At 61.0% G+C, this 27,692-nt stretch overlaps 1 protein-coding gene across 1 annotated transcript; it reads right to left on the minus strand.

Moving 5' to 3' along the window:
• Positions 1-4,521: 4,521 nt before the first annotated feature.
• On the minus strand, positions 4,522-27,692 carry COL20A1 (collagen type XX alpha 1 chain). Its single transcript, XM_070381422.1, has 37 exons — positions 27,645-27,692; positions 26,546-26,637; positions 24,446-24,556; positions 23,036-23,179; positions 22,718-22,882; positions 22,338-22,460; positions 21,229-21,387; positions 20,754-20,873; positions 20,006-20,170; positions 19,145-19,309; positions 18,795-18,949; positions 18,390-18,519; positions 17,450-17,595; positions 17,218-17,341; positions 16,923-17,062; positions 16,341-16,470; positions 15,977-16,119; positions 15,742-15,874; positions 15,264-15,406; positions 14,946-15,075; positions 13,948-13,986; positions 13,163-13,301; positions 12,266-12,408; positions 12,058-12,167; positions 11,483-11,641; positions 11,313-11,390; positions 10,721-10,807; positions 10,058-10,111; positions 8,264-8,359; positions 8,133-8,186; positions 7,974-8,027; positions 7,633-7,686; positions 6,767-6,838; positions 6,352-6,387; positions 6,178-6,244; positions 5,849-5,995; positions 4,522-4,717 (listed from the first exon to the last, which is right to left on the minus strand). The coding sequence occupies exons 2-37, from the start codon at positions 26,625-26,627 to the stop codon at positions 4,692-4,694; spliced, it is 4,023 nt and encodes a 1,340-aa protein (XP_070237523.1). The 5' UTR covers positions 26,628-26,637; positions 27,645-27,692; the 3' UTR covers positions 4,522-4,691.

The raw sequence follows: 27,692 nt of genomic DNA on the forward strand, positions 1-27,692 counted from the left end.
ACGCCTCTGGGGCATAGTGACAGGTAAGACCTCCCTGACATGGCAGCTGTGGTGACTTCGGAGGCCCTGAGGACCGCTTGTCTGGCTAGCTCTGGGGCCCTCTGGAGTGTGGTGCCTTGCAGGGGAGGGGCTGAGAAGCGGGGGTGGAGGGGACCCTCCACAGCCCAAAAGCCTCTGCCTCACACCATGTGGAGGTTGCCCTGCCCGAGGTGGCCAGGGGAGGTTGGAGGGCAATGGCCCCAGGGGCCTAGTGTCCCCTCCTCATGAAGGCTGAGCACCAGGGACCACCGCAGTGTCCCCTGAGACCCCGGGGAAACACTGGCCTTGTGGTAATGTGGGGTGGGCTGCCCCTGCTCTGCGGATTCTTGCAAGCCCTTAGGCTCCAGATGCCAGGTGGGGTCTGGACAATGTGGCCCCTCCCCCAGGAGCCACATCTGGGTGGAGGGAGCCTCCCCAGGCCCAAGGAATCCCTTCTCCAGTGATGGTCAAGCTATGCCTCTCCAGAACCTGTGTGTCAGGGGTGTAGCTGGCAGGTTGGAGCCCTGGGTCTCCCCCGAGGCTGTGCCTGGGTCACGAGGAACTTGGGAGAATTGAATGAATAATTTAGTGAAGTTCAAAGACATTTCTGCAGAGGTTCTGCTGGAGGGCACTGCCCAGGTGGAGGAGACTGGAATTCACAGCCTCCACCGGGCCGCCGGTGAACTGCAGACCAGCCCCCTGGACATTCAGGACACCATCTGACTGGCACCTGCCCCCTGGAGGCTACTGGGGCACCAATCTTCTCAGGATGCTAGGGGAGAGCCCAGACTGGCAGCTCACCAGGACACAGGACGGGCCCCAAGGTCGCAGCCCGGACGCAGATTTCAGACGTCATCACCCCAATCCTCCTTACGTAAGCGGATCCGGCGCCAGATGTGGGGAAGCAGTGGGGGCCTTGGGGCCCGTGTGCAGATGCTCTTTCCTGGGTTGGGAGAGACCAGGAGCCCCAGGAAGGACAACAGCCCCCACCTTCTGGTTTCTGTGTTTTCCTTTCTTTGAGACTCAAAAACAAGTCAGAAAATCCACATGCAGAGTAGATCACCCACATTCCCACCAAATTAACCACAACCACTATTTTGGGCTACTTGCCTCCAGGGTTTTTTGTTTTTTGTTTTTTTTGATTGACATAAAATTTACCTACGACAAAAATGCCTGGTCCGAAGCCCTCAGATCAGTGAGTTTTAACTAGATTTGACCTCAGACCCCTCCAGCCGCTCCAGCCCCTCCAGCCCCTCCAGCCTATGCCTGGTTTCCTCCCCGGAGAGGGGCTTCCCCCACCGTGACCCTGGTCTGAGCAGAGCCCCCAGTTCACGGCCTTTCTGCTCTTCCACTGGGTGTGGTGCGGTCGGCGCCCACCGTGACCGTGTCCCCATCCGTAAGCAGTTTGTTGTGCTGAGTCACGTTCTTCTGTCCCAATAAACTAAAATGTGTCTGTGTCTCCATCACCTCCACCGGCCTGCGGGCAGGTCTCTCTGGGCGTCCGTTTCCTGTTAGTGTTGACTGTGTCTCATTTTCTGTGTCTTGTGATAACTTGACACCTGGGTGCCTCCCAGACCCGCCTGGGAGGGTTGTTTCAGCACCGTTTCTTGAAGCACTGACCATCCCACAGTAAAATGCCTAAAAAGTTTCCTTGTATATTTTCCCTGCTCTTTAATGGGTTTTGGTCTGGGGTGAGCTACTCCATCAGGGCTAGAAGCAGGAAGCTGTATCTTGCCTTTTAATGCAATCTTTTGAAGAGCTAACCCCTCCCCCCCCCCCTTATTGTAATTTCTGCTCCACCCGTATCTGGTTAGGCCGTCTAGTTGGCTAATCTTGAAGGTCATACGTTCAGTCTTTTCCCTCCTGGTGGCTGCCCCTAATAGAACAGTGTTTGTTTGTAGTCTTCGAGCTCTTCCCAGGTGGTGCTAGTGGTAAAGAACCCACCTACCAATGCAATGTAAGAAAAGTGGATCTGATCCCTGGGCTGGGAAGACCCTTTGGAGGAGGGCACAGCAACCTACTCCAGTATTCTCGCCTGGAGAATCCCATGGACAGAGGAGACTGGTGGGCTACAGTCCATGGGGTCACAAAGAGTTGGACATGACTGAAGCGACTTAGCACGGATGCACGCACGTATGTATTTAAGAGCTTGATAAGTTGGTATGAAAACTGTCTCCATCAGGCCTCCCACCTCCAGACAAAGCAAGCACCTCGCTGCCCCGTGGGGATTCTGGAGCAACCTGGAATCTAGTTCTAGGTCACTGTGGACACGAGGGTCTGGGGAGGGCTTGATGGTTCCATGAATGGCAAACATCACTAGGTTTTACTCACCCAGGTGTGTGTGCATGTTAAGTCACATGCATGCTAAGCTGCTTTAGTCGTGTTGACTCTTTGCAACCTTATGGACTGTAGCTCGCCAGGCTCCTCTGTCCATGGGATTCTCCAGGCAAGAATACTGGAGTGGGTTGCCGTCCCCTCCTCCAGGGGGAATCTTCCTGACCCAGGGATTGAACCCGTGTCTCTTACATCTCCTGCATTGGTATGCAGATTCTTTACCACTAACGCCACCTGGGAAGCCCACTCACCAGGGATTTCTGGTGTAGTGAATCTAAGTGCTGATGATTTTCCCTTTCTGCTGAAGCTGCCCCCAGCCGGGTTCAAAGGGATCCTGTGTGATGTGTGACCTGCCTTCTTAGGCTTGGGTCTCAGGATGTATTTTCATCTTATTCGTTTCAGTAATAGTTCTGCCAGGTTTAAGGGTCAAGCCTTTCCCTTCAACACTCTGAGGCCATTTTCTCCCGTGTTCTGATGTCAAGTGGCTCTTGTCCTCTTGTAGAAAAGGGTTTAAAGACTTTCCCCACCATCTCTGTGTTTTTGCATCAGTGAATCTAAAGGCGTGTTTTAAAATCTGGTCCCATTTGGCCCTTTGAACCCTTCAGTCTGGGATTTTAAGTCTTTTTCTAATTCTCAAATCGTTTTTTTTTTTTTTTTTTAATTCTCAAATCTTTAAAAAGCACCTATTTCAACATTCCGACCCCTCATAGACTCACTGCTTCCTCTGGGAGCCCCTCATGTGGAGGCAACACTTGCTTTTGCTATTTTATCCTTTCCCGAGCCTCCTGGGTAGCCTCTCTAGTGATCTCTCAGCCTGTCTGTGGTCAGGCTGTAATTACCAAGCCTGCCTCACTGACTTTATTTCTCCTTTTATGTTTCCATGCTGTATTTCCTCAAGCCTGTTAATTTTGGCTCTGTGTTATTACTACCCATCCTTCCAACTCTTTGAAGATACTGTGATTTTAAATTAAAGGACTAAACGGGGACTCATATTCCCCTTCTCCCGAGTCGTGCTTGGCTCACATGTCATTTTTCCCCGGGTTACCTTGGCTCCCAAACCTGGAAATAGTGCTGCGAGTGTGGATGTGTGAGAGTGAGTGTATGCGCACACAGGGAGGTGCAAGAGTGTGTGTGCAGAGGGGAGATTTGGGAGGGACTTTCACTGTCCTGTGAGGCTTCATGTCAGCCCTTGGTCAGGTCAAACAGTGAAGGGCCAGGGCCTGGCTGGTCTCTCTCCAGCCCCCTGAACCCAGCAAAAGGTGATGCTGGTGGCCACCCACACTCTCATCTACAGGCCGTTCACATAGACAGCAGGTCACGACAGCCTGTGCTTGAACCCCAGGGGCTTCCAGACACTCCAAGGACAAAACTCAGACCCCTCCCTGCAGCACCCCTGCTACAGGGGGTTGACCTGTACAGGTCAGGGGTTGACCCCTGGCCCAGCCCATCCTCAGTTCGCTCTCTCCTCCTGCCATTTCTGGGCTGGGCCTGGCCAGGCCCAGACCCAGCCTGCCCAGGTGGGTCCCTGCCCAGAACGTTACACGGTCTCCCCCTTCCAGCCTGTCCTGCTTCTGCCCCCGTGTCACCTTGGAGCCCTCACTGGCCCCACCCCAAACTCTTCCTAGTGTTCAGAGAGCTACTGAATGGGCCATAGCAGGTGCCTCCCCAGGGCCCATGGCTGGCGGGTTTCCCTGGCAGAGGGGGAGCCAAGGGACGTGGTCACTGAACAGGCTGTGGTGCCCAGGTTGGTCGAGGGGAGACGCACTGGGCAGTGGCAAGGTAAGGGGCCAGTAGGTCGGGGTTCCATGAAGATGTTACTAGAGAGGCCACTACGAGGGAGGTAGGGAGCCCCTGGCTGGGCCCAGGATGGTCACCTCAGCATCTGGGGGTGGGCTGGACACGTTCTCCAAACCTACCCCACCCTGCTGATTCACAGTGTGCCCAAGGCTGAGAGCCCTGAGTCGGGTCTGATCCCTGGAGGGGTGGGGCTGTGGGTACCAGGGCCTGGAGGCTTCAGTGGCCTCACAGGAAGAAGGCAGTGAGGGAGACCATGGAGGAGGGATCCTCACGACCAAGGACGAATGGCAGCTTGTCTCTGAGAAGCGGGTCAGGGAGGGAAGGTGGGACTCCACTCAGTGGGGGATGGGCAGATGGGGGAGTCCCCGGCAATGAGCAGCCGCCTCCCTTGACAAGCATGCATGTTTATCTGAGCAGGAAATGCACAGAGGGAAGGTTTCCAGGCCGGCCTCCGCCTCCTCCCCCTGCACCTCTGGACCCTCTTCTCCAGCTGCTCCAGGGGTCGGATGTCGGGTGTCCAGGATCCAGGGGCACATGCGGGCTCACTTGAGGCAGCAGGGGGACCGTCCTGCAGAAGCAGAGGCTGACAGGTCTGGTGGACAGCTGACACCATCAGACATGATGCTATGTGCACCAGGCCCCGGGTGCCAGTAGGACAGTGAGCCCTCTATCTGAACGTGCTCCTCCGGGCACTGACCCTTGGGCCCCCAGCCCCTATTCGCCAGCCTGGCCAGGTGTCCCCGGGGTGCTGAGCCCTATGAGGACCTCCTGCAGTCCTGCTGGGCTCCCCCAGGGCCCACGGGCCCCCACACGCCAGGCTGCCCACACCTCTGCCTGCTCTGTCTTACTGAGGGCTCCAGGCTTCCCCAAGGGGAAGGAGGATGTGCCTGAGTGAGGGGTGCAGGGGGCACTGCCTTCCTTTCTCGGGGGCCCTGCTCTGACCCAGGAAAGGTGGGTCCTGAACCCCCTGGGGCCTGGGGCAGCAGGTCCAGCCCTCAAGTTGAGGCTGAAAGTTTAGGGCTGGCGGTCCCTGACCTCAGACAGGCTCTGATCCTTGTTTCATCTCAAAGGCTGAGGTTTAGCGTGGTGGGGGTGAGGGAGGGGGCTGGGGAGGGCGTCATGACAGCACCTGCCAGCCTTGTCTGGACAGCGGGTACAAACTAGCGAGGCGCTTACGGCAAAGGCCGTGTCTGGGGAACTGTGGTGGGTGCTGGGGGGCAGGGACCCCTCTCTTTCCACAAATGTGTGGGCCTGGGCAAGGCGCTATGGGTGGGTCCCTTGCCCCTCCCCCGTCCTCTCTCACCCACCTGGGTGCAGAACTGTCCCCCAGCCAGCCTCAGCCCCACCCCCACCAGCAAGACTGTGAGCTCCTCTCCCCTCATCAGCCCGTCCATCCATCTCAGCATCTGAGCTGTGAGCAGCCGCAGCCCTGTTACACGGACGGATCATGACAAGGTCACTGGACCAAGCCTCCCACTGTGTCCCAGCAAGGAGAGAGGGAAGGGCGGGGAGGGGTGGGGGAGGGGAAAGTGGCCCTAAGCTCAGGGTTCCTGGGAGGTTGGGGAAGGGGAATTTGGGAGACCCTAGGCAGCCAGGCAGCCCCAGGTCTGTGTGGGCTGAGAGGACCTGTCCCCTCACCCATGGCCACTCCACTCAGAGCACACAGCCCCAGGACTGGAGAAGACCCCTCCCCCAGTACCTCTGTCCCCAGGGTGGGGGCCACCATGCCCCCCTTCTCCAGGGAGCCGGGCCTTGTTCCTTGTGCCAAGGGCCCTGGGGGCTTCCAAGATGGGCATGGGGGGCCGGGTGCTCTCGTGGGTGCAGGCATGGAGCTTCAACACGTGCGCTGGGGGGCGGGGGAAGATGTCAGTGGGGGTTGGGAGACCCTCCCTTGCTCCCTGCCTTGCCCGGAGGCAGCGGCCCAGGAGAACTGCTCGAGGCTGGGGCACCAATGACCCGGCACGGGGCTCCCTTCCCTCCAGTGTGAAGACAGAGGAACTGGGCACCACAGGAGGCAGGGCCACTCACTCTGGATGGCGGACTCGCAAGCCTGGCCCACGAGCTGGTAGATGGTGGCCAGGGACTGTGGCTCTCCCTGCAAGGGAGGACAGGCCATGTGGCTGACGGCTCAGGCAGTGTGGGGGTCAGTGCCTCCCCGTGCTCCCCCAGGGTCGGCCCGGACCCCAGACTCTGCACACTCACCTTCTCTCCTCGCTCCCCCTTGGGCCCTGGCAGTCCCTGAGTGGGAGGAAAAGGAGAAGTGCCTGGACCCCACAGCTGCCCAGAGACCCAGGAGTCCCCAGAGAGCAGAGGACCCACCTCTGCTGCTGCAAGAGGGAGACAGCCGGCCGACTTAGGTTTCCCTGTCCTCAGGCCCCACCCAGCCTGCAGGCCAGATCTGCTGCCACCCTGACCCCTGGAGCCCAAGTTGGGGAGCCCCACCCCAACCTGTCCCCCTCCTCTGTCTTGGGCTTGGCAGGGGGCAGTCCAGGGCTCCCTCTGCTCTAAGCTTTGTGTCAGCCTAGCTTTACAAATGTACCAGCTGCTGGGCACCCCTGGGCATCAGTGCACACGACTAGCCCCCCTGGCTGTTGGGCTGGGTGGGGAGGGGACTTACTGTGGGCCCCACGGCCCCTGGGGGTCCTCGCTCGCCGTTGCTGCCCCTAGCCCCCGCAGTACCTTGGAAGCCCTATGAAAGTGGGAGGTTGGGTTTGGTGGCTGTCCCCCGGGGGTGGCCTCTCCCTCCAAGTCCCCCCACCCTGAACCAAGATCAGACTCCTCAGCTTGTCCCCAGCCTCACACCAGCTGAGCCCCACACCCACCCAGCAGGCCCTGCTTTCCTCACCTACCCAGGGCAGTCCCGGCCCACCCTGACCACTGGCACTGGTTCTAGAGGAATATGTCCCAGTTGTCCAGGTGTGACTGCAGGCCAGGCCTCCCAGGGGTGGCCTCTTGCAGGAGGGGCAGCTTGGCCTCCCTGGTACCCAGTGAGGTACCAGGGAGGCCAAGCCCAGGAGACCCTGGCCAGGTCTGGGCTGCTGGCCCTAGTCCCCAACCCAGAGCAGCTCCCTGGCTCTGAGTTCAGCTAGGACCTCTGGGAACACTGGGCTGGGAGGAAGCTACTTCCGAGTGAGGGGGTTGCCCCCACTCTCTAGTGGGAAGGGAGCCAGACCCACCCGTCCGCCCTTCCCAGGCCCAACTAGGGGCTCAGGCATCTTCCTGCTGTGTGCCGTCAGGGTGCAGGCGAGGCTGGGGGCTGCACAAATGCATTTCCTACCAACCTCTCTGGTGGGGTGATAAGAGGGGGCTACCTCTGTGCTCCTGAGCACAGGACACACACCCCACCGCAGTCTAAGTCCCTGCCCCAGCCCGGGAGAGAGAGGCCCTCCCTGGGTCACCATGTTCAGCTCAGCCTCAAGGAAACTTGAGGGATGCCAGTGGGATGTGCAGGGCTGGAGGGCTCACAGAGGAGGCAGTGCTTACCCTAGGGCCTGGGGGGCCAGGCAGTCCAGCAGTCCCCTCCAGGCCTCTCATTCCCTGAGGGCAAAGGAAGGGTGGGCGGGGGCAGGGCTGGTACCCCTGAAAGCCCCTCCCATGATGATCACCAAGACCCACAGCTATGGGGGGTACATGCCTGTGCCTGGCTGAAGCTGGCCCATCTCAAGGCCTGGCCCCGCCCTGGGCAGTGACTGCACCTGCCCCCGGTCAGTATGGGCTGATACTCCCCTCCCCACTAGCCAGGCCATGCAGAGGGCAGGGTGGGGCAGAGAAGGAAGCCCCCACTGCCTCCATCTCAAGACCCTTCAGCCAGGCTTCTCTCCCACCTTCGGTCCCTGGATGCCAATCTTCCCGGGGGTGCCCTGGAGGCCGGGGTGGCCCTGAAATAGAACAGAGGTGATCGGCCAGGCTGGGGCTGAGATCCAACCCAGAGGAGGAAGCTCTGTCCCAAGCACACAGCCCTTGCATCCCCAGTATGGTCTGACCTGCAAGCCGGGGTGTCCATGGTCCCCCTTCTCTCCTTTGACCCCTGGCGGACCCTGGAGGGGGAAGATGGACTGGGCGGGAAGGCGAGGGGAGGGGGTGGGGGGACAGGGCGGGGGGATGCAGCACCTACCACGGGTCCCTGGATGGTGCGGCCCTGGGTGCCCGGTGACCCCTGCTGACCCCCAGGACCCTCGGGTCCCATCTGTCCAGGTGGCCCGGGCTCTCCCTGGAGACATGGGAGATGGGGGCTGAGGAGGCACATGGCTCTTCCTACAGCCCCTCCTTTGATCCTGCCCTGGGTCGGTGGGGGCAGGGGGCAGACCCGCCCACACACAGGCATCTTCACCCTCACGGCCCACCCTGAGAGGGTCCTGCTGCAACCCCACTCTATAGCTAGGAGCTGGGCCAGCTCTGACAGTCCAGTCACAGAGCTCTGAACCCCAGACACCAAAACATCCTACCAAACCTCTAAGGGACAGAGGCCACCAACACCATTTAAATGGCTTGATTTGCAGTTTTTTTTTTTTTTTAAAGAATGCTTTCAAATAATTGAGAGTTAAAGCATATCAATGCACCAAATTCTATAAAGAAAACCACAGGCATTCCCATTTGCGAATATCAATGTGAAAATCCTAAATAAAACATGAGCACACAGAAGCCTGCAGCCTGTTAAATGAGTGGTGAGGGCTCAGTGACCATGCCGGCTTCTAGCGGGAGCAGGAAGAGTTCAGCATTCGAGAGAGATTAAATCATTCACCAAACTAATAGCTCCAAAAAGGAAAACGATTTGCTTGTGTTCAGAGCAGCTGATGAGGCACTAAATCTTATTTAACACCCATTCTTGATTTTTAAAGTCTCCTAATAAAATAAGGTTAGGATTTGACTATCACATGACAAAATCCATCTGTCTCAGCTCCCAGGCCGGCCCCACACTCAACGGGCAAACCCCAGAAGCATTTCTGTGAAGCTAACATGGACATGTCTGCTATCACCGGGCTTCCTTAACAAACTCTGGAGTGTCACCCACACCAGAGAAATAAGCAAGAAAAAAATTTTAAAAAGAAAGAGAAAATTGAAAAGGAGACAGTGATATGATTTTTCGCAGGTGCTGTAAATAAAAACCAGGAAAGTCCAAGGAAACCATATGAAATTAAAAAACAATTGCAAATAAGGTAATTGAGTAAGAAATGGGGCCCAAAAACAATACACAGAGAGGACAGGGGGTTTAGGGGAGAGGATGTAGAGCTGGACCCATCCCTGCCAGGACGGTGGCTGCTCCTGTGTCTGAAGAGCTATTTGGATTCTGGACTCCGTGCAAAGCTGGTGATGTGATTAGACAGCATTTGAAGTGGCGGGGGTGGGGGAATGGCTACTCAATAAATAGAGGACTGAGGGGCAGTGGTCTGGGGAGGAAGGAGGAACCACAGTTCCAGGCTGGAAGGTGCTAGAAGCACTTCAAGGCCCATGAGGAGGTGGTCCTCACAGACTAAGGGAAGGCCTTTAAATACAAAGCGAGTCAGGAGCCGTGGAGACAGACCCACACAGCTGACACAGCCGATAAGACAAAGTGGATCCTAAATCTGCCTGCCACACATATCATAAGCCAGGTCAGGAGACCACGACTCGGTACACTAGTCACAGCTCAGGGCACAGGGTTCCCAGAAAACCTAGAGCTCCTCGAATGAAGGAGAAAAGCCAGTCGAACGGGGCCCGAAGACATGCATCCAACAATAAAATGCCAGCAACTTCCAAGGGGGTGGAGCGGCTAAAGGGAGAAACACAGGGGAGGGCAGAGCACACGTGGCCCGGCCGGCGCCCAAGACTGCCCGTCACACGGTGCCCAGGCTGTGGTCCCCCTCCTGCCTAGGGTTGGACTGCGGGGCGCTCACTCCTTCACCCACCCCCAGGATGCCCCATGACTCACCCTGGGCCCTGGGAAGCCTTGCTCTCCTGGGGCTCCGTTCCGCCCGGGGAGGCCCTGAAGAGGCACAAGCAAGGCTAAGGCCGGGCTGCACACTGGCCCCCCCCCGGCAGTGCCCTGGACTCCAGTCCCCACCTTCATGGTAGAAGAGGGAGGGACTCCGGGGGCCAGTGCCTCCTGGCCCGCCTCCCCACAGTCACTGGTTACCGCACACATGGGCTCATGGCTTCCAGCCCTGGCCCCTCCCTGGAGAGGTCTGTGGACCACCAGCCGAAATGGGTCCTGCACCCTCCAGGCAGCCAGAGGGTCTGGGCCTGCCCCACAGTGGGGCCCAGGCCTGGAGCTGTGACTCATGGCCAGGCCATGACCAGCACCATGCTGCAGCCTGATGGGCTAGGCTCCCACTCCCAGGGGGAACATATGGGCTCCAACACCAGAGAGGGGCTGGCTCAGGAGAAGGCTGCAGTGGGAAGGAAGGGGCTTCTAGGAGGGAACTCAAGGGCCGGGGGTGGACAAGGCAGCCAGGACACTCGTGAACTCTGACCATCAGTGAGGCAGGCCCAGGGACATCTGCTGGGGCTTGGGGAGGGGACCATATCCATCACCACTGGCAGTGAAATGTTGCCAGAGTCCCTGGTTACCCCAGGGAGGAACTGCGGGACTCACCGGAGGTCCTTGGGGGCCTGGGGGCCCAGGGGTCTGTGAGGAACATGCACAGGCAGATGGGAAGGCAGGACAGGACTCTCCCTCCTTCTGGGAGAAAGGAGACCCCCGCCATTAAATGCACCCCCTCTTCGCCTCTTGTTTAACCCCAGAGCTCAGTGTCTGCACTGACTCCAGGGTCCAGGGAGGCGAGGGGTAAAGGGTGGGGACCTGGTCCTGGCCGCCACCTTCCTGGCTGCCTGGTACAGGCCTGCTGACAGGATGCCATCTCTCGTTCCCTGCAAGCCCTCGGCAGGGCCAAGCCCAGTGTGGGCACACAGGGGAGTCAGTGAGGACCCCTTCCTGTGCCTGAGCCCACAGAAAAGGGCAGTGGCCCTGAGTACGTGGCAGCAGCCACCCTGGAGCTGGGGGCTGCCTGGCCTGCTCTAGCTTTCCTTGCCCCAGGGCCTCCAGGACACCCATCCAGCTGCCCTGAGCTCCAGCTCCAGCCCTGTGGGTCACCTCCTCCAGGAAGCCTGTCCACACTTCTTCCGGATGACCTGGATGGCCTGTCTACCCCCAGACTCTTGCCCTCAGTGGGCACTTGGCCACCTACCGATGCTGGGAGCTCGCAGCACCTGTCCTCCTCTGCCCACGAGTCATTGCACACGATCTGTAGCACCTGGAGCTGGAACTTCGGAGAGGAAGAGAGAGGGGTGGGGTTGGTCAGGTGTGGCTGTCACAGGGGGTGGTAGGGGCCCACCAGCCCCAGATGGTCTGGCTCACCGAGGCGGAGCTGCTCCGGGGGCCCCGGGCTTTGGCCAACCTGCCCAGCATGACGAAGCCGGCAGCAGGCAGGCCGCCGGCCTCCCCGATGGGCCTCTCGGCCACCTTCCGGCAGTCCACGTAGAGCCTGACCCTGGCGCGGCCCACGGCCACATGCACCTGGGAGACAGCAGGAGGTTCCCCGGGGCCCCAGCCAGGATGGGCTCCCTCCATGTCCAAGGGCCAGGCCCGGAGCAGGGAGGGGCAGGGACCATTCCCGGGGCTGTGTCTGGGTCCTGACCACCCCACATCTCCTGAAACCCCTCACAGGGCCTCAGTTTTGTTCTGTACAATGACACCCCCACGGCCCCTCCCAGGGGCTGCGGGACCAGGAGCAAGGGCTGGATGCTCTTTGACCCAGATTAGGGGTGGGGCATCCAGGGCAGAGCAAAGTTCCTGCATTCTGGGGGGTGCCATGGTGACAGGGCAGCCTGTGTCCTGCAGAGCCCAGTGGGGGGTCTGTCCCAGAACCTGGGAGCACCGAGGGTATCAGGCAGGAAGGCACGAGCGGTGGTCCTTCCAGGACTTGCCAGTACCTTGTGGAAACTCCCAAAGAATATCCTCCTCACTTCAGGCAGGTCAAAGGTGACCTCCTGCAAGGTGGCCCTGGGGTCACGGTTGAAGTAGGTCAGCGACTTCCTGCCGGCTGGGGGATGCGACAAGAATCACATGAGACCCCTGCGCGGAAGGCGGGAGAGGACCCCCCAGAGCATCACCTGGCCCACTGCTGCCCCTCCAACTGACCGTCCAGCAGAACCCCGAGGATGGGCTGGAAGTCCTCGCTTGCCACCTGCCACAATGCAAAGGCCTCTCGGGGCGTCTCAGGGAGCAGGCGCAGGAGGAAGACGACTGTGTGCTCCGGGGGCAAGGTGGCCAGGTGGATGTCGCTGTAGGGAACAGGAGGGGCACCGCAGGCCCGAGAGGAGGTCGGACCCTGGGGACCGAGAGTGGGGTCCTCGAGGCCAGGCTGGGGAGTGTCAGCAGTGGAACTCCCCTCTCCTCCTGGCCTATTGGGTCTCAACAGGAGCAGCCTGGGACCCCCAGGACGGCCCCACAGGGACAGGAGGCCATCCCCTTGGCACATGCTGGTTCTTCTCCAGTGCCCTTCCCCCACATTCTCTCCTCATAGCTCCTACTCTCTGCCAGCTCCTGGGAGCCCTCCACTCTTTGCAACCCCAGAGTTGCAATTTGTATTTTTCAAATTCCTATCAATATTATAAAGCACGTGATTTGCCTTTGCAATTTAAAACATTTTAACTTAAGAAATATTATGCTGTGCATGTGGAAGTTCCAACGTGTGGTTAAAGACACCTCTGTGTATGAAGTGGGGTGATTATCAGACATCGGGGGCCATCCGAGCCATGGTCATGGTGAGTCACAAAGCAGTGGCTTCTCACAAACCCCGGATATGTGCAGATTTGCAGGATCAAATTAGAGCACACAGGAAGCTGGAGTTCTCAGGGAGACAAAGGTGGTGGCCCCTGCCCAGAAGTGCCACCTGGGGAAAGCCCTCCCACCCCACCTCCAGGAGATTTATTAATTTGTGGAACTCGGATTCCCGGAGTCCGTATGCCCCCAGGAGTCTGCCCAATTGACTCCCCCAGGGTGTCCTCCTGCTCTCTGGCCCGCCCCAGCTCCCACCTGGCCCGCCGGGTCAGCTGAGAGTCCTTGAAGAGTGTGAACGTCCTGGTGGGGCCAAAGGCCGAGGGCTCCATGGCCACGCCGCGGATGGAGGCATATTCCTTCTCCACCAGCCCGAAGGCCGCCATCAGGTCAAAGCCTTGGGAGGGGGGCGCCATCAGACAGGAGGGGAGGTGGGGGTGAGTAGGAGGCAGAGTAGAAAACCAGGTTTCTGGTGAGAGGGGAGTGTGGGAGCCACAGAGACAGTGCAGGGACGTCAGGCCTCAGGGGTCTGGTCCCCCCTTCCCTCTATCCTGGACTCAGGAAGGACATGCAGGGAGCACCAACCTGGCCCTACCATGCCCACAGCCATCACCTCCCCACAAGTCTCAGTGCCCAGACCCTCGCCCATCCCACTCCCACCCCAACTCGGCCGGCCCTGCAGCTTGGTCTGAGCAGCTCTGGACATCCTTCAGGAGACCCAGCTACCAAGATAGCTCCCCCGCCCTCACTACTAGCTGCCCCCACCTGGCAGATCTCCCTGACCACGCGGGGCCCACGTGTCAGCCTTCTCTCCGGGGAGGGTCTCAGACCCAAGCAGTAAATATGTGATGCTGTGGACCCAGGCTCAGCCCCTCGCCCGCCCACCTCCCGGTCAGCACAGGCTCACAAAGGCCACGCAGGACCCACGGGCCCCAGGACTGCCTGACTCCAAACCCAGGCCGCCCTCCCCCAACAAGGACCCAGAGGAGGAAGAGTGGGTGGGGGCTGCTGGGGAGCAGCTGCCACGCCAGAGTGGGACCTACCTGGGAGGGAGCCATCCAGGTGGAGGGCCGGGCAGGCTGCTGAGAGGGGACAGGGGTAAGGGTCAGCGGGGAGGGGCCCTTTGTGGCTGGATGCCCTGCCCTGTGGTCCCCACACTTCAGGGATAGGACAGGGACAGTGTCCAACCCCCAGGAAGACAGCACCTGGCCGGGTGCTCCCACAGGGTCTGCGTCGAGAGGTGAGATGCCCTAGGTGCAGGCCGGGAGAGACCTGGGTATGTGGATGTGCCCGGGTCCACACTGTCCTGGGGCCAGGCTGAGCCAGCCTGCTCCACTTCCAGGCACTGTGTGGACACTCTGAGTGTTCACGTATGAGTGTGGACGGGAACTGAGACTCTCAGGGCAGGAAGTGGCTCCCTGCCACCCAAAAGACGAAAGGTGCTGAGCCCTGGGTAGTGAGGCCCCTGTCCCCGGAGGTATTCAAGTCAAAACTGGGCAACACCATGGAGGGGACACGGGGGGAAGCTGGGGTGGTTGACTAAAGGGCCTTCTGTTCTGATTGTCTGATTGTCTGATTTTCGAAAGGAGCAGCAGGAACAGCAAACAGATACTGAGGCTCCTCTCAGCTGGGTCCTGGCCTGGGGGTGGTGGGACCTCAAGGACCACTGAGACCCCAGGGGCGGGGCCAGCCCAGAGTGGGCCCTGGGCTACGCTGCAGCCAGCCCGTCTGTGGCATGTGTCCGGCTTCCCACTCCTACAAGCTGCACATCTGCCCTGAACCTCCTGGACACAGACCCAGAAGAACACCGCCCGTCCCCCGCCCCGGGCCTCTGCAGGCCAGCCACAGCCACGATTCCCTCTATGCCAGCCTGCACATGCTCAGCTGGACTGCAGTGGCCTTAATCCTGCACCAGAGGGTCTCTCGCTAAGCTCTGCAATGCGGGGTACATCTGGGAGTCACAGGGCCCACACGTCCAGGCTGCCAGGGTCCTGGGCCTGGCCAGGGTCTGCTGGGATCTGGGATCTTGGCGCCCATTCACCCGTCCGGCCTGTGGCAGACACCGCCACGCTCTCCCCTGCTCCATAGATGGCTGAGACCAGGACCCGGTACTTGGTAGCCGCCAGCAGGTCAGGGATTGTCACGTGGCTCCCGGGTCCTGGAATGGAGATCTGGGCGGGGGTGGGGTGAAGATGGTCACTTGAGCATCTCCGCTAGTTTGGGCATCTTGGTTCCCTGTCTGTGGGTCACATCGCAGAAGAGTGGCCCCCTCGACAGGCAGGATGGGACATGTCTCCCCAAGCCCAGGATGCGGTGGCCCGTGAGGGGCGATGGCCTCCCCGGCTCCAGGGAGACCCACCGACTTCTCGGGTCCAGAGCCTGAGGCCAGCGCGTAGGAGAGCCGGTAGTGGAGCACGTGACTGCTCGGGGGCGTCCAGCTGACCCGCAGGCTGTCAGGCGACTCTGAGGCCAAGGCCAGGTTGGAGGGTGGGCTCCGGCTGACTGCGGGGGAGCATGAGGCGTGGGGTATCTCAGATGGCAGCGCTTCCCCTCCACTCTGCACCATGCCCGCCACCCTCCCACTCCACGGCCCCCACCATGCCCACCACGCAGCCCAGTGGCCATGGCCCAGACAGGGCCACCAGGCCAGCTGTGGAACCACCTCGGGTGCGGTGTCACACCAAGTGACCTGGACCCGTGGCCACCCCAGGGAAGCCTGCCTGGAGGGCTCAGGGAGGCTCTGTGGACCCAGTGGCCCACTCGCAGGGTCAGGACTGGAGGGGCTGCCTGTCAGGCCCACGGAGTCGGGGGTTCTGGGGCAGAGCAGGGCCACCTACCGGGGGTGTAACGGAGGGACACAGGGTCACTGCGGGCCCCGTCCCGGTAGTAGGCCAGGATGGTGATCTCATACTCTGAGTGCCTCCCCAGGCCAGGCAGGATGGCCGTGCCCAGGTTCCCCGGGACAGAAATCTGTGGAGAAGAGGGACTGGTGTCCACCTGGGGGAGGTGTCCTTCCCTGGGGGCCAGGCTCATGGGAGAAGCTGGGGTGGGGAGGGTCCACTCCCCCCATACCTCACGGGCCTTCCCCTCTCCCAGGGGCGTCCACGTGATCTGGTAGACAAGCACGCCGGACACCGCCGCGGCCGCCCACTCGAGCCGGACTTCGTCCCCAGGCAGTTCTGTCACCGACAGCTGGCTCGGGCTGGGGACTTTCCCTGGAAGAGGGAGACTGAGGCTGGGGTGGCAGAGGGGCCCCAGTCCCCACTCACGGTGCCTGCGGTCCCCTTTCCCAGGGCAGGCTGCGGGCTGGGCACTGGTCCCGGGTCCCACCACCACACCTGTCCAGGTACTCGCCCTCACCTGACTCGTGTTGGTCTGAATCACTGAGGGAAGCAGAGGGAGGTGGCCTGGGGACCCCATCCCGACTGCCACTCACGTGTGGTCAGGCGGCCGGTCAGGGTAGAGGAGCTGCCCCCAGGGTAGAGACAGGTGACGCGGACCATGTAGGTGGTAGAGGAGGAGAGGGGCCCCAGGATGGCTGAGGTGGCGTTCCCAGGAACCTCCGTCTGCGGTGGGGGGGAACACAGGCAGCTTGAGGAGGGCAGCTCCTGCCAGAAGGAGACCCAGGCCTCCCCCACAACCACTCCCAGACTGGAGAGAGGGGACCGGGAGCGGAATCTGTGCCCCTGGGTGGGGTCTTGCCCATTCCCCCAACACACTGGTGTTTTCACCTCTCAGGGCCTGCTCCCCCAGCACACCCCGTCCAGCCTGTCACATGTAAGGATTCTTACAATTCTTTGCTTCACTTCTGCCTCATCCCCCCTGACTAGGACTGGGGCCCACAAGGGCCGGGGTGGGGTCAGCTGCCTTCCACTCCCCCTGCACTGCTGAGGCTGAGCCTCGGGAGACACGGTCACATCCACTGACCCTGAATTCAGGGGCCTGGTCGGGGAGGCTGAAAGCGCTGGTCCCCGTGAACAAATCGCCCCCCTCCCCGGACATGCAGGCCTGCTCTCACCTGTCCCGAGTGGCCTCCCTTGCCCGAGATGTAGCTGACCCTGAACAGGCGCACAGGTCTTGCGGTGCCCTCCCAGGACACGCGGGCTGAATCATGACTCACGTCTGAGAAGCTCAGGTGTCTGGGGGTGGTCAGGGCGGCTGCAGGGCACACCGAGGCCTTAGGACTGCCTCATGGGTACCAGGGGAGGGCAGGCGACAGCCGGGGTTGGGGGACTATTGGATAGGGTTGGGGTCCCCCACCGTGGAAAGTTGGGGGGAACCAGAGTAGGCAGCAACCTGCGGGATCCACTCACGGGTCCTGGCACGGATGCCCTGGGCCTCACTGATCTCTGCCCCTCGAAGGCTCTGCACCCACACGTCATAGTCCCTGCCCGGGGCCAGGCCATCCAGCAGCACCTCCGGCCGCCCCACCCGCACCTGCAGGGACACTCATGCTGGCCCCACCCTACCTGCCCCCTTCCCCCAGCCTCCCTTCCCTATGCTCCTCCCCCCGTGCCCGTCCCCCCTCTCATCTGTGCCCCGCACCTCTCTCCTCTCCTCCTCGCCCTTGGGGGAGGCAGGTGACCACCGCACCAGGTACTGGGTGGCCTCTGCCGAGGGCTGCCAGGTGAGGCGGACAGTTTTGGGTGTCACTGCAGCCAGGGTCAGCGCCTGGGGTGGGGGCAGGGGTGCTGGGGGAGACGGGAGCAGAAAGTTTAAAAATGCAGCAGCAGGCAGAAATCAGACCTATCAATCAGCGGGAGTTGGGGGAGGACAGACACCTGTCAGTCCCTTGGTAGGCGCGGGCTAGGTGTGTCCAGATGGAGACACAGAGAGGGGAAGACCAGCAGGGGTAGGGGAGGACAGACAACTGACTGTAAGTCCTGGAACTTATTTCACTCTGGACCGCCCCGCAGGTTTCTGTTAAGGCCACCTGCCCTGAGGGTGAGAGGGCCGTGGCCTGGGGTTAAGAGGCCACAGCCTGTGTGGTCCCATTTAGATGGAGGGTCCAGGATCCGCAAACCCCAGAGACAGAGAGCAGATCAGGGGTCGGCAGGGACTGTGGGGGAGGGGAGGATTGGGGTGACCACTAAGGTGTGGGGCCCCCTTCAGGGTGACGGGTGCACAATGATGGGACTATATGGAAAACAACAGTATCACCCGCTGTGAACAGGTGACTGTGGGGTGTATCTCAATAAAGCCGCCAGGTGGCGGGTCTCACGCAGTCCTGAGGGAACTGCAGGCCAGGCAGGGTGGGAGCTCCACAGTGTGGCAGCAACAGTGATGGGTCCCTGTGTGTTAGGGTTGTGATACAAAGGATGTCACTTGTGCTCAGAAGAGGACACTGAGGGTCAGAGCGGCCCAGTGACTCGGCCTTTGTTGGGTGTGGTACCCTGCCTGGGTTCAGACCGCCTTGAGGGTGCCGGGCTCCAAGGGGAGGCTGCAGGTGGGGGGAGCCCCTACAACCCTCAGCTCACGCACACACCTGTGGTCGCCAGGCCCTGCAGGCCCTCGCCGACGCCAGCCTTGTAGAGGGGGAACACAGAGACCAGGTACTCGGTGCTGGAGGTCAGGTTGTGCAGCTGTGCTGACGAGGTGGGCCCTTCCACCACCACCTGGAATAGGAGCCGCGAGGAGCAGGTCGGTGGGGTGCAGGGGAACAGGAAGGGGTGCTGGGTCAGCCTTCACTCCCTGCACAGCTGTGTCCCCAGAGCAGGTCTGGGCCATCAGCCTGTCACACAGGCGTGAGCACAACCCTGCCATCCACGGGTGCGTGGGGCCGTGGTTGCATAAACCTCCCGCACCTGCTCCTCATTCACCTTGATTTTATCACCTGTGGGCATTACTCCAGCCCTGCCTGCGGTGGCGGGGCTGGGGGGCCGGTGCTCACCTCCCTGGGGGTGCCGCCCTTGGAAGGCCTCCACACAATCAGGTACTTGAGGGGCGGCTGTGGGGCCGGGCTCCAGGACAAGAGGACGCTGGAGGAGGTCACTTGGGTCAGGACCAGCCTTGTGGGAGCGGGAGGGGGATCCAGGGCCGGTGTAGCTGTGGGAGGGAGAGGAGCCCAGGCCCAGGGGGAGGCTGGTGTCAGTGGCTCTGCCTGCGCCCCCTGGCGGCCACTTCCAGGAAGGACAGGGGCTCCCCAGTTGTCCTGGGAGTCCTGAGAGCCCAGTGGTAGGGGACCTGGTGGGGCTGCACCTGGTGTGGCAACCCTGCCCCTGCCCCAGCCGCGTCGCTCACCTGGGCTCCCACGCGGGCTCCTGCCCTGGACCTTCTGGCAGATGAGCCGGCTGAGTAGGCCGGAGAGTGTGCCGAGCTGGGGGAAGTCCTGCACATTGTGGACGGTGATGTCCAGCGGCTGGGATGCCAGGAGCCTCAACTCGGTTTCGTCGGCATTCTTCACGCCTGCCGCAGTGTTGAGAGAAGGGTTAGCCCACTCAGCACCCATGTTTGTTGTGCAGTCAGGACCACTGGGCCCCTCCTGGTCATCCAGTCGGCAGAGAGCCCTTCCCAAGGACCCCAGACCCCACAGGCCCCGGAATGGGGTCACCTGGCCAGGTGCCCATGAGAGACAGGTTGGTGTGAAGGTGCCTGTGGCATGCCTGCCCAGGTCTCTGTGGAGCTTGCAGCCAGGAGAGAGGTCAGTGTGCTTTCCTTGGGGTCCTGTTCACCCAGGGGCTGGGGTCAGGCACAGAGCAGGGTCTCTGCTTTCAGAAACCCTGCCCCCAGGTCTGGAGTTCCCTCCCAAGGGATGGAGTTAGTGACTGGCTGGCTATGGTAGCAGAGAGAGGTCCCCAGGGCATATGGTGTGGGGAACAGGGAGGGGCCACAAACATGTCCACAGATGACTCTGCCAACTGGCCACTTCACCAGGGAGTGGCCAGGCTGCCCACGCCAACTTGTGTGGCTACCTCCAATTGTCCAGGTGGGAACTCAGGTCTTCAGAGCAGGGACTCTTCCTCCCATTCATAGATGGGGTTGGGGGGCGGGAGCAGGTGCTGAGGCTCAGAGGCCACAAGACCTGCAGCTTGGGGAGCCGGGAGCCACCCTGCTGTGTTCTGTGAGAATGCCCACTGAGAGCCCGGGTGGGGAGCTGCTCACCCACAGCAAAGATGTCGACACCCAGATCCTTGAGCACGTGGCCAGCAGCGTGGGCATCATCCTGGGACTTGCCATCTGTCACCAGAATCACCAGCTTGGCCGCCTCTGGACGGAGACCTGCTCTGGGCTTCAGGTTCTGCTCCAGCACGTGGGTCAGGGCCAGGCCTTGGGCACAGTGAGAGCAAGAGTGCTCATGCCCCCACACACTCTCCTGCCCACCTGCGATGGCTCCACCAGCCACTGGCCATCTGCTCTGCCCACCAGGGCAGTCCTGGCCCCTTCAGACTGTGGGTGCCTGGAGGGCAAGGATTCACCCTTCCTTCCCTCACAGGCACCCAAGACCCAGGGGCCAGCACCCCACACCTTGCTGCTGCAGGGTGCACAGGGTGAATGGGGATCAGGGAGGGAATTGTGCCATGGGTGTGTGGTCTGCCTGGGTCAGCAGTCCTCTCCCCTGAGGAGGACTGCTGAAAACAGGGCTCCCCCAAGCTGTTGGTGGGCCTTCCCAGGAGCCTCTACTGACCAGAGGAGCAACTTGTTATCAGCAGTACTGCCCGACTTGCCACATTCACCATGGATGAACGAGGCAGACTGGCCCTCTGCAAAGGCATGAAAACACAGGACTCGGGCGTGGTTCATGCATGCCTCTCCTTATCTGTGGGTGCAAGGGAGACTAATCACGGGACAAGACCTGAATGGACCTCGAGGGTGGGGCCAAGGCTGGGGCTGGGGCTGGGGCCGGGCAGACCTGTGAATGTGTTTCCTCCTCTGTAGTGGAGGTTGTGCACAGCATTCAACACCTCCTCCTTGGTGCCAAAGGCATTCAGGTCCCACTCGGTCTGGGGGGCTCCACTGTACTGAGTCAGACCTGGAAGGGGAGAAGTCCCCACTCTACCGAGTCAGACTGGGAGGGGAGGGGTCTCCTCTATATTGAATCAGGCTGGCAGGGGGTGGGGGGAGTGGGCACACAGCAGGTGGGCAGAACACACACAGCCTTGCCCAGGTCACCAGGAAGGCATGTTTGCAAAGCTCCACTTTCCACACAAGGTCCCCCTGGGAGCTAGCTGTCTCCCCAGTGCAGGTGGGGACCTCAGTTTTGCCTGGTCGGGTGAGAACTTAGCCTTGGTTCCTCCCTCACTTTGCACTCCCTTCTCAAAGCTGGGGGTATGGAGTGGAATTGTGAGGACCACCCCAGCGGGGCACAGGGCAGGGCTGGGACCCACCTACTTGGACTTTGCCCGGCCCAATTTCAAAGGGCTCGATGACACTGGCCAGGAAGTCTTTGACCTGCTGGAAGTGACTGTGGCCTATACTCCAGGACCCATCCACCAGGAAGATCATGTCCACAGGCATGGGGGGTGTGCAGCGGAACTGGGGTCTGCCTGGGGTGGGAGGGGAGGGAGGTGAGGTGTTGGGCAATGTCATCACTGCTACAGGACCCTGAACTGCCTGTGGCTGGGCTCCAGCCCCCAAGATCTCCTTCCCTGAGGTTGGTAGAGGGGAAGGGGCTGCAGGACTCTGGCTTCAAATGAGATGGGCAGCAAAGTGTTGAGGGACAGGTACCAGGGTCTCACCAGACTTAGAAAACTGCACTTGAAGCTCAGCCCACTGTCCCAGCCTCCCTGAGTCCCCCAAAAGGGGGTTCATAGGACATCTAGTTGCTCTGGAACCTCCACCCTCTATTGGCCTGGCCAGTGCTGGTCACTGCGCAATTGTCCAAGGGGAGATTGCACCTTCCTTACCCACCAGCTCCCAGGCACAGCTGGCAGAGGCTGTCCAAAGAGGATCGACTGGGGTGAGTCAGCACCATGGACAGCGCCAGGTGGCCCCTCATTCCACCAGCTCTAGGCTGAGTCCTCACCGTGTGTGAAGAGGGTTGTCCTAAGGACCAGGAGCTCTTTGGAGACAAAGCCATGCCCCTTGACCTGGGGCTCCCAGAGCTTTGCACAGTGTCTTCAGGCCAAGACCCAGAGCCAGGGCCAGACCCCCTCTTGGAGGCTCCTGGCTAGGTAGGTGTGGTGAGACCCTCACCGAATGCGGGAGGCACCCTCTGGCCTCAAGGCCCTGCACTGTGGGGGAGACCACCCTGTAAGACCCCAAGTCCACTGGGAGACTGTAGAGGGCCTGGACCCCAGGACCCCACGTGAGGTCTAAGGAAGGAGGTGTCTTTTTCCATTCCAAGTCTGATGGGGGAGACAAAATCAGAAACATCCCAGGTCTGGTGGGGGAGGCACATCTCCTGCAGGGGGAGGCCCCTGCAGGGCCTCATGGGCAATGCTGTGCTGTGGTCCCGCCCTCAAGCCCGCAGATGCTGGCACCCCAGCCATCTCACCTGGCTTCCCTCTCCCTCCAGCTGAGGTCCTGGCGTGGTTCGGCCCCTCCAGGTCTGGGGTGGGCTGAGCAGGGCCCTCCCCTGTGGGGCCCCTGGGTGGGTGCTGCTCCTCACCAGGTACTCCTGGGGGGATCACAGCTGTGTTACCCCTCACCAGCCACACTCAGGCTGGGGGGTACCTGAGGGAAGTCGAGGTAGTGTGACCAGGCACTGGGGCCCAAGGACATTCCCAGCAGATGACCTGTCCCAGAGGGTTAGTAAAGTCAGGAGCGGGCAGCCAAGCTTAAGTGCAGGAGTGTGAGGGCAGACAGAAGGAGGACTTCCTGGCCACGTGGAAACTGTGAGGCACTGAAGACTGCCCCCTGTTCCCAGGCACATACCGTCCCCCGACTTGGCTCCACCAAGTGTGGGTGGATCTTGGCTTGGGGCCAGGGCCCCTGGGGGCTCAAGGTCTGGGCTCCCCACAAGGGAAGGGGTGGGCTCCAGGGTTGCCCCCAGTGGCCTCTGGCTGCTCCTGCTCACGGAGTTACTCTTCAGATCCTCGACTGCAGAGAGATGTGATGGGATATCAGGACCCCACCGCCCGGCAGGGGGGATAGAGGCCTGGGGGCTGCCCACGCAACCCTTCCCACAAAGGCCCATCCAGGCTCCATGGGCTCCCAGCCTCTTCTGCACACATGCACGCCCAGGGCACTTACTCACAAACTCCCTGCGAGCCAGCAGGATGTTCCCTGAGCCAGTGAGCTCGAAGATCTGCAAGGTGTACCCCTTGGAGGGGCTCAGGCCCCCCACAGTGGCCTTGGGGGTCTTGGTGGTCAGCATCACCTCCTGCTCTGGGTCCCCTAGGGTGGGGTTGGGGAGAGGGATCAAGGCAGCTGAGGTGGGTGGTATCTGCATGCGTGTGTGCACTTATGCCTGAGGTGTGCATATGTGTGCATGTGTGTTAGGAGTGGTGAAATCTGCCTGGCACCCCTTTTTCCCCTCCCCTAGTTCCTCCCTTTGGGCCAGGGGAGGGAGTAGGGGGAGAGGTCTGTGTGTCTCTCTCTAGGACCTGATGGGAGTGGCCTGTGCTCCTCCCCAGAGGGACTCATCTCAGGGTCCACCGGGGGATCTGTAAGTTCTCCAGGTGCCATCAGAGCAGCGCTGGGGACACCATGGAGGTGTCTGTGCAGACAGGGCTGCACGTGGGGAGGGGCCTGCCACCTGTGCACAGGGGCTGGATAGCACATGGCAGTGAACCTGTAAGCACGTCCCAGTGTGACTGTGAGTCTATGCTAAAAACAAAGAAACAATTCCAAGGGCATGCTGCCATGCTCTCAGGGGAGGCGGCCACGGAGGCGATAGGAGCGACTGATCAGAGGTCAGGAATACCTGGCAATTCTTGGACCTCAGGTGCTAGAAAGGGGACTCAGAGAGGAAGGACTCACAAGCCTGCCCACTGTCCAACATCCTGCAAGGTGGACAGCCCCCAGCCTGGGCCCAGCCCTGCATGGGGAGGTGGCACAGGCCAGGAGGGTGAGGTCCCAGGTGCTTCACGTGACTCAAGCTGCATAATTTTCACAAGCCCCCACCCGTTTTGTAGATGGGAAATCGAGTCACGCAGTTGCTCGGAATCAGGATTTAAGCCCAGGTCTGTTGGGTTCCTGCTGCCTTCCAGGGAGGGATGGACAGGCAGGTCCTCTGAAGAGTGCATCCTTGGCACATCCCCCCTCCTAATTCTTTGGGGTTGAGACCCTGAAGAGCTCCACCCAGGTGTAAGGGTTTCTGAGGACAGGTCAGCTCTTGAAACAGCTGAAGCCCAACGTCAAACAACCTTAACTCCTAAAATGGAGCGAGTCTGCCACTCGGGCTTGGCACTGTCAGGGCCCTGAGAACTCTAAGCTGGGGGAGGGCCCTTTTTTTGCAAAGTCGTTGACTGCCTTCTGCACGTGCCAGGTGTGGGGACACACGGCGGGGACATTAAGGGCCCTGTTCTCCCGCCACAACCTCCCTGTGCTAGTGGGGAGACAGCGAGGAGGTAGGGCAGAGCCCAGGGGAACCAGCACTGCGACCGCCGTGCTGAGCGTGTTCACCGTCGGTCTGCACAGAGGCAAGGCGCAGGCCCCTACCTGCCCTGGGCTTCACCTGCACCAGGTAGCCGAGGCTGCTCCCTTCTGACTCTCTCCACTTCATCTGCAGCCGGTCCTCAGGCAGCACCGCCAGCCTCAGGCGGCCACTCACTGAGGAAGCAGGACAGGCGGTCAGGACTGATCCTCCTTGGTGACCTCCCCAACCAGCTGTGGGACCCCATCCTGAGGTTCCGAGGAGGCTGTGGCCCTTCTGGGGCTCAGCCCCTCCGAGGTTCAGAGGGGACTCCAGTGCCACTGGGGGGAACTTTGAGAAGAGGAGCCCACCTCCCCCGAGCCAGGGTTGGAAGAGGACTGGTCCCCCTTGCAGTCCAAGGCTGCCGGGCAGATCTGGGTGGGGGAGACTTCTGTCCAGAGAGGCCCTCCTGGCTCTATAAGGGGTGCCCCGCACTGTGGATTTAGGCTCAGGCCAGCATCCCAGAGTGGCCCTAACTGCCCACCCACCCAGTGGAGACAGGCTCTGAGCCAGCTGCAGCCGGCCACCCCTCCCGATTCCCCGCCTGAGTCCCCGAAGTGCAGTGGAGACACAGCTGCAGACTCCCTGCTGCCATGGTCACACATCCCAGGAGGTGGGGGTGCCTGGGGGCGGGGGCTCCCTGGGGCGGGTGCCCTGGCCGTCCTGGGAGGAGGAAGGGGCCATGGAGGCCTGAGCCCTCCAGCACAGCCTGACTTCCAAGCTTCCGGCAGCTCCTTGGTGTGGGTGACTATTTTTGGAAAGTGGGGACAGAGATGGACTTCTTCTGGCTGCCCCCCTCAGAGCAGGGGCACAGGGGAAGGGCAGGCCTGGGGGGAGCCCGTGGCAGACACAATGGCCGCTTCAGAGCGGGTAGCAGCTGAGCTGGGCCTCCGGATGGGCCCCCTGCTCCCTGGAGCGTGAGCTGAAAGGCAGGAATGTCTCAGCAGTGGGGGCCTTGAAAAGGCGCTTGTGAGTGGGGGGCCCAGCTCATGAAGAGCCTCTGTCTCCCGGCACCCCTGACATGTTGTTGGGGGGGCATCCCAAGCTGCCTTCTGGGTCTGCAGGTCAGAGCCTTGGCAGGCACTGGGGAGACAGCACCCAACCAGGGGCACCCCCACACAGGGCCATTCTCGGAGAAGGGCAGCCTGGACTTATGGGTCCCACCCCCATCTTCCAACCACCCCCCGACGCAGTCCACCCAGAGTCTGCAGGTGCCTTGTGCTGTCTACCTTGAGTGTCTGGGGTTTCTTACTGACTTGGTCCCCTTGGGGGATCTTGTCAGAGCCCCAGGGATGGAGGCCCCAATCATCTGTGAGCAAAATCATAGCCAGGAGGATGTGCCGCTAGTAAGAAGGTAGTTAGAGAAGCCAGGACTCCAGGCTGGGTGGCTGTGTGACAGGTCCCTGCCGCGCCCCCGTGAGGACTAGCTCAGAGGTCTCCTACCCTCTCGGCACCCGTGGGAGCTGGACAAATGCCAGGGATGTGGCTGGGGGGCAGTGTGGAGGAGGCTCGCTACGTGACTCAAACACCACCTCCCAAGGTTGGTCTCCCCAGCCTTCCCTGACGGGTTTGAGCATCACCCTGAAAGGGACACGCCCCATAGGGAGCTGAGCATCCCCTCATTGGACGGGGGACAGCTGACCAAGGTGCTGCCCGTGGCCATAAATGAGCTGAAAGGATCAGGGACCTGCTGGAGGCGGCGTCTTGGGCTCTCCTCGGGGGTGTTGCGGGGGGGTCACTTTTCACTCTAGATTCTGTTGTTTGAAAATTTCACAATTAAAAACGTGTCCAGAGAATGATGAAAAAAAATCACTAATGCAAGAGTGAATCAAATGCACAGTGCATTAATGCACATTTGTGTTAACAAATGGATAAGACAAAAAAAGCCCAACTAAAAGGAAAAACCGCAGTACCAAAGGTCAAGCCACACAGTTGAGGGTGATGCTGGGGGCAGAGCTGTCCTGTCTTCCCGTCTCTGTCCCCTGAGCACCCGAGCCCCTGGAAGCAGCAGCTGCTCAGGGCCAGAGGGAGATTGGTCCCGCAGGGGGGCCTGTGCCCTGGGCAGGTATGGCCTGGGGGGGCCAGGCGGGAGCCACAGTTCCAGGAACCCTCACCCGTGTCCTCACCTTGTCCCTGGCTGAGCCCCAGGGTGACACTCAGATACAGACAGAGGCCGACTCCGAGGTGAGGGCGCACGCGGACACTCATGGTGCGCAGCCTATAGGAGGAGAAGAGGCCACTCAGCCACCTGTCTGACTGTCCGTTCATCAGTCCATCCCTTCCTGATCTCTAAGCCAGAGTTTGTTCATCTTTGCCCTTGTGGGCCTGGGACTGAGCCCCACCCAGACACCTCCGGACGCCCACCCTCCTGTCTACAGGAGCTGGTGTCCAACAGGCCTGGGGGGCTTCCTGGGTCCACAGGTCAGCTGCCCTTCACCTGCCCACCACCAGCTTCTGCATCCCATCCTTGTGACATTCTCGACAGCCCCACATGGGGCCTGGTTGCTGCTCTGCCCACTTGTCATTAGACCAGGGAGGAAGTGGGGGCAGGTGGGCGGTCCTGCCTGCAGCCCTGAGTAAGTCAAGGTGGGACCCCAGTTGAAGCAGGACCCTAGGTGTGCTGCTCACTTGCCAGCCCAGGAAGAGGTGTCCTGGCTGAGAATCCGCCCCCCAGGACACCAGCCTCTCGACCCCAGAGCCGGCTTCTCAGTGAGTCAGGGGGAAGCCCTGAAGGGGATTGGGTCCTGGGGGGCTCCCTCCAGGCCTCTGCTAACAGAAAAGAGAGGAACGCAGGGCAGGATCTCAGGCTCCTGGGACCCCCAGCCCAGCCACACCCCTGGCGGTGGGGCTCACAATGTCCTTGGGCTGTGGAGGGGCTGGAGGACGAGGCAGTTTACCTGGTGACCTCACTTTCTGACCCTCCTCCACACTCTGAAACCAGGCTGCCCTCCCTGGAACCTCCGTGGGACCCTTCCAGGGGCACAGAGGTCAAGGCTGTGATTGGGATCCCTCGACAGTGTCTGCCCTCCTCCACCTGTGACACTAGGGGTCCAGGCCCCACCCCCACCAGACCCCATGCATCCCGTCCTGCTGCACCCCCAGGAACTCAGCTCCCCCGACCCTGAAACCTCTCTAGAAGGTCAAGCTCATCTTCAAATCACACACCTGGAGCAGCCCCTAATGCGAGCAGCCCCTGCCCACCCAGCCTCCAGACGAGTCACCAACCTGCTCCTGTCCCCGGGCAGCGTCCCCTGGTCCCGTGTGCTCCCGTCC

The sequence above is a fragment of the Bos mutus genome, chromosome 13 (genome assembly GCF_027580195.1).
Source record: "Bos mutus isolate GX-2022 chromosome 13, NWIPB_WYAK_1.1, whole genome shotgun sequence".
NCBI lineage: Eukaryota > Metazoa > Chordata > Mammalia > Artiodactyla > Bovidae > Bos > Bos mutus.

Bases quoted from the DNA above. Each gene is read 5' to 3' on its own strand.
- COL20A1 (XM_070381422.1), bottom strand. From the start codon at position 26,627: ATGAGTGTCCGCGTGCGCCCTCACCTCGGAGTCGGCCTCTGTCTGTAT. The intron at 15,407-15,741 runs GTAGGTGGCCCT...GCTCCCCCGCAG, and splicing joins GTCCCTCCGTTACACCCCCG to TCAGCCGGAGCCCACCCTCC. The intron at 8,360-10,057 runs GTGAGTCATGGG...CCATGTCTCCAG, and splicing joins AAGGCTTCCCAGGGCCCAGG to GGAGAGCCCGGGCCACCTGG.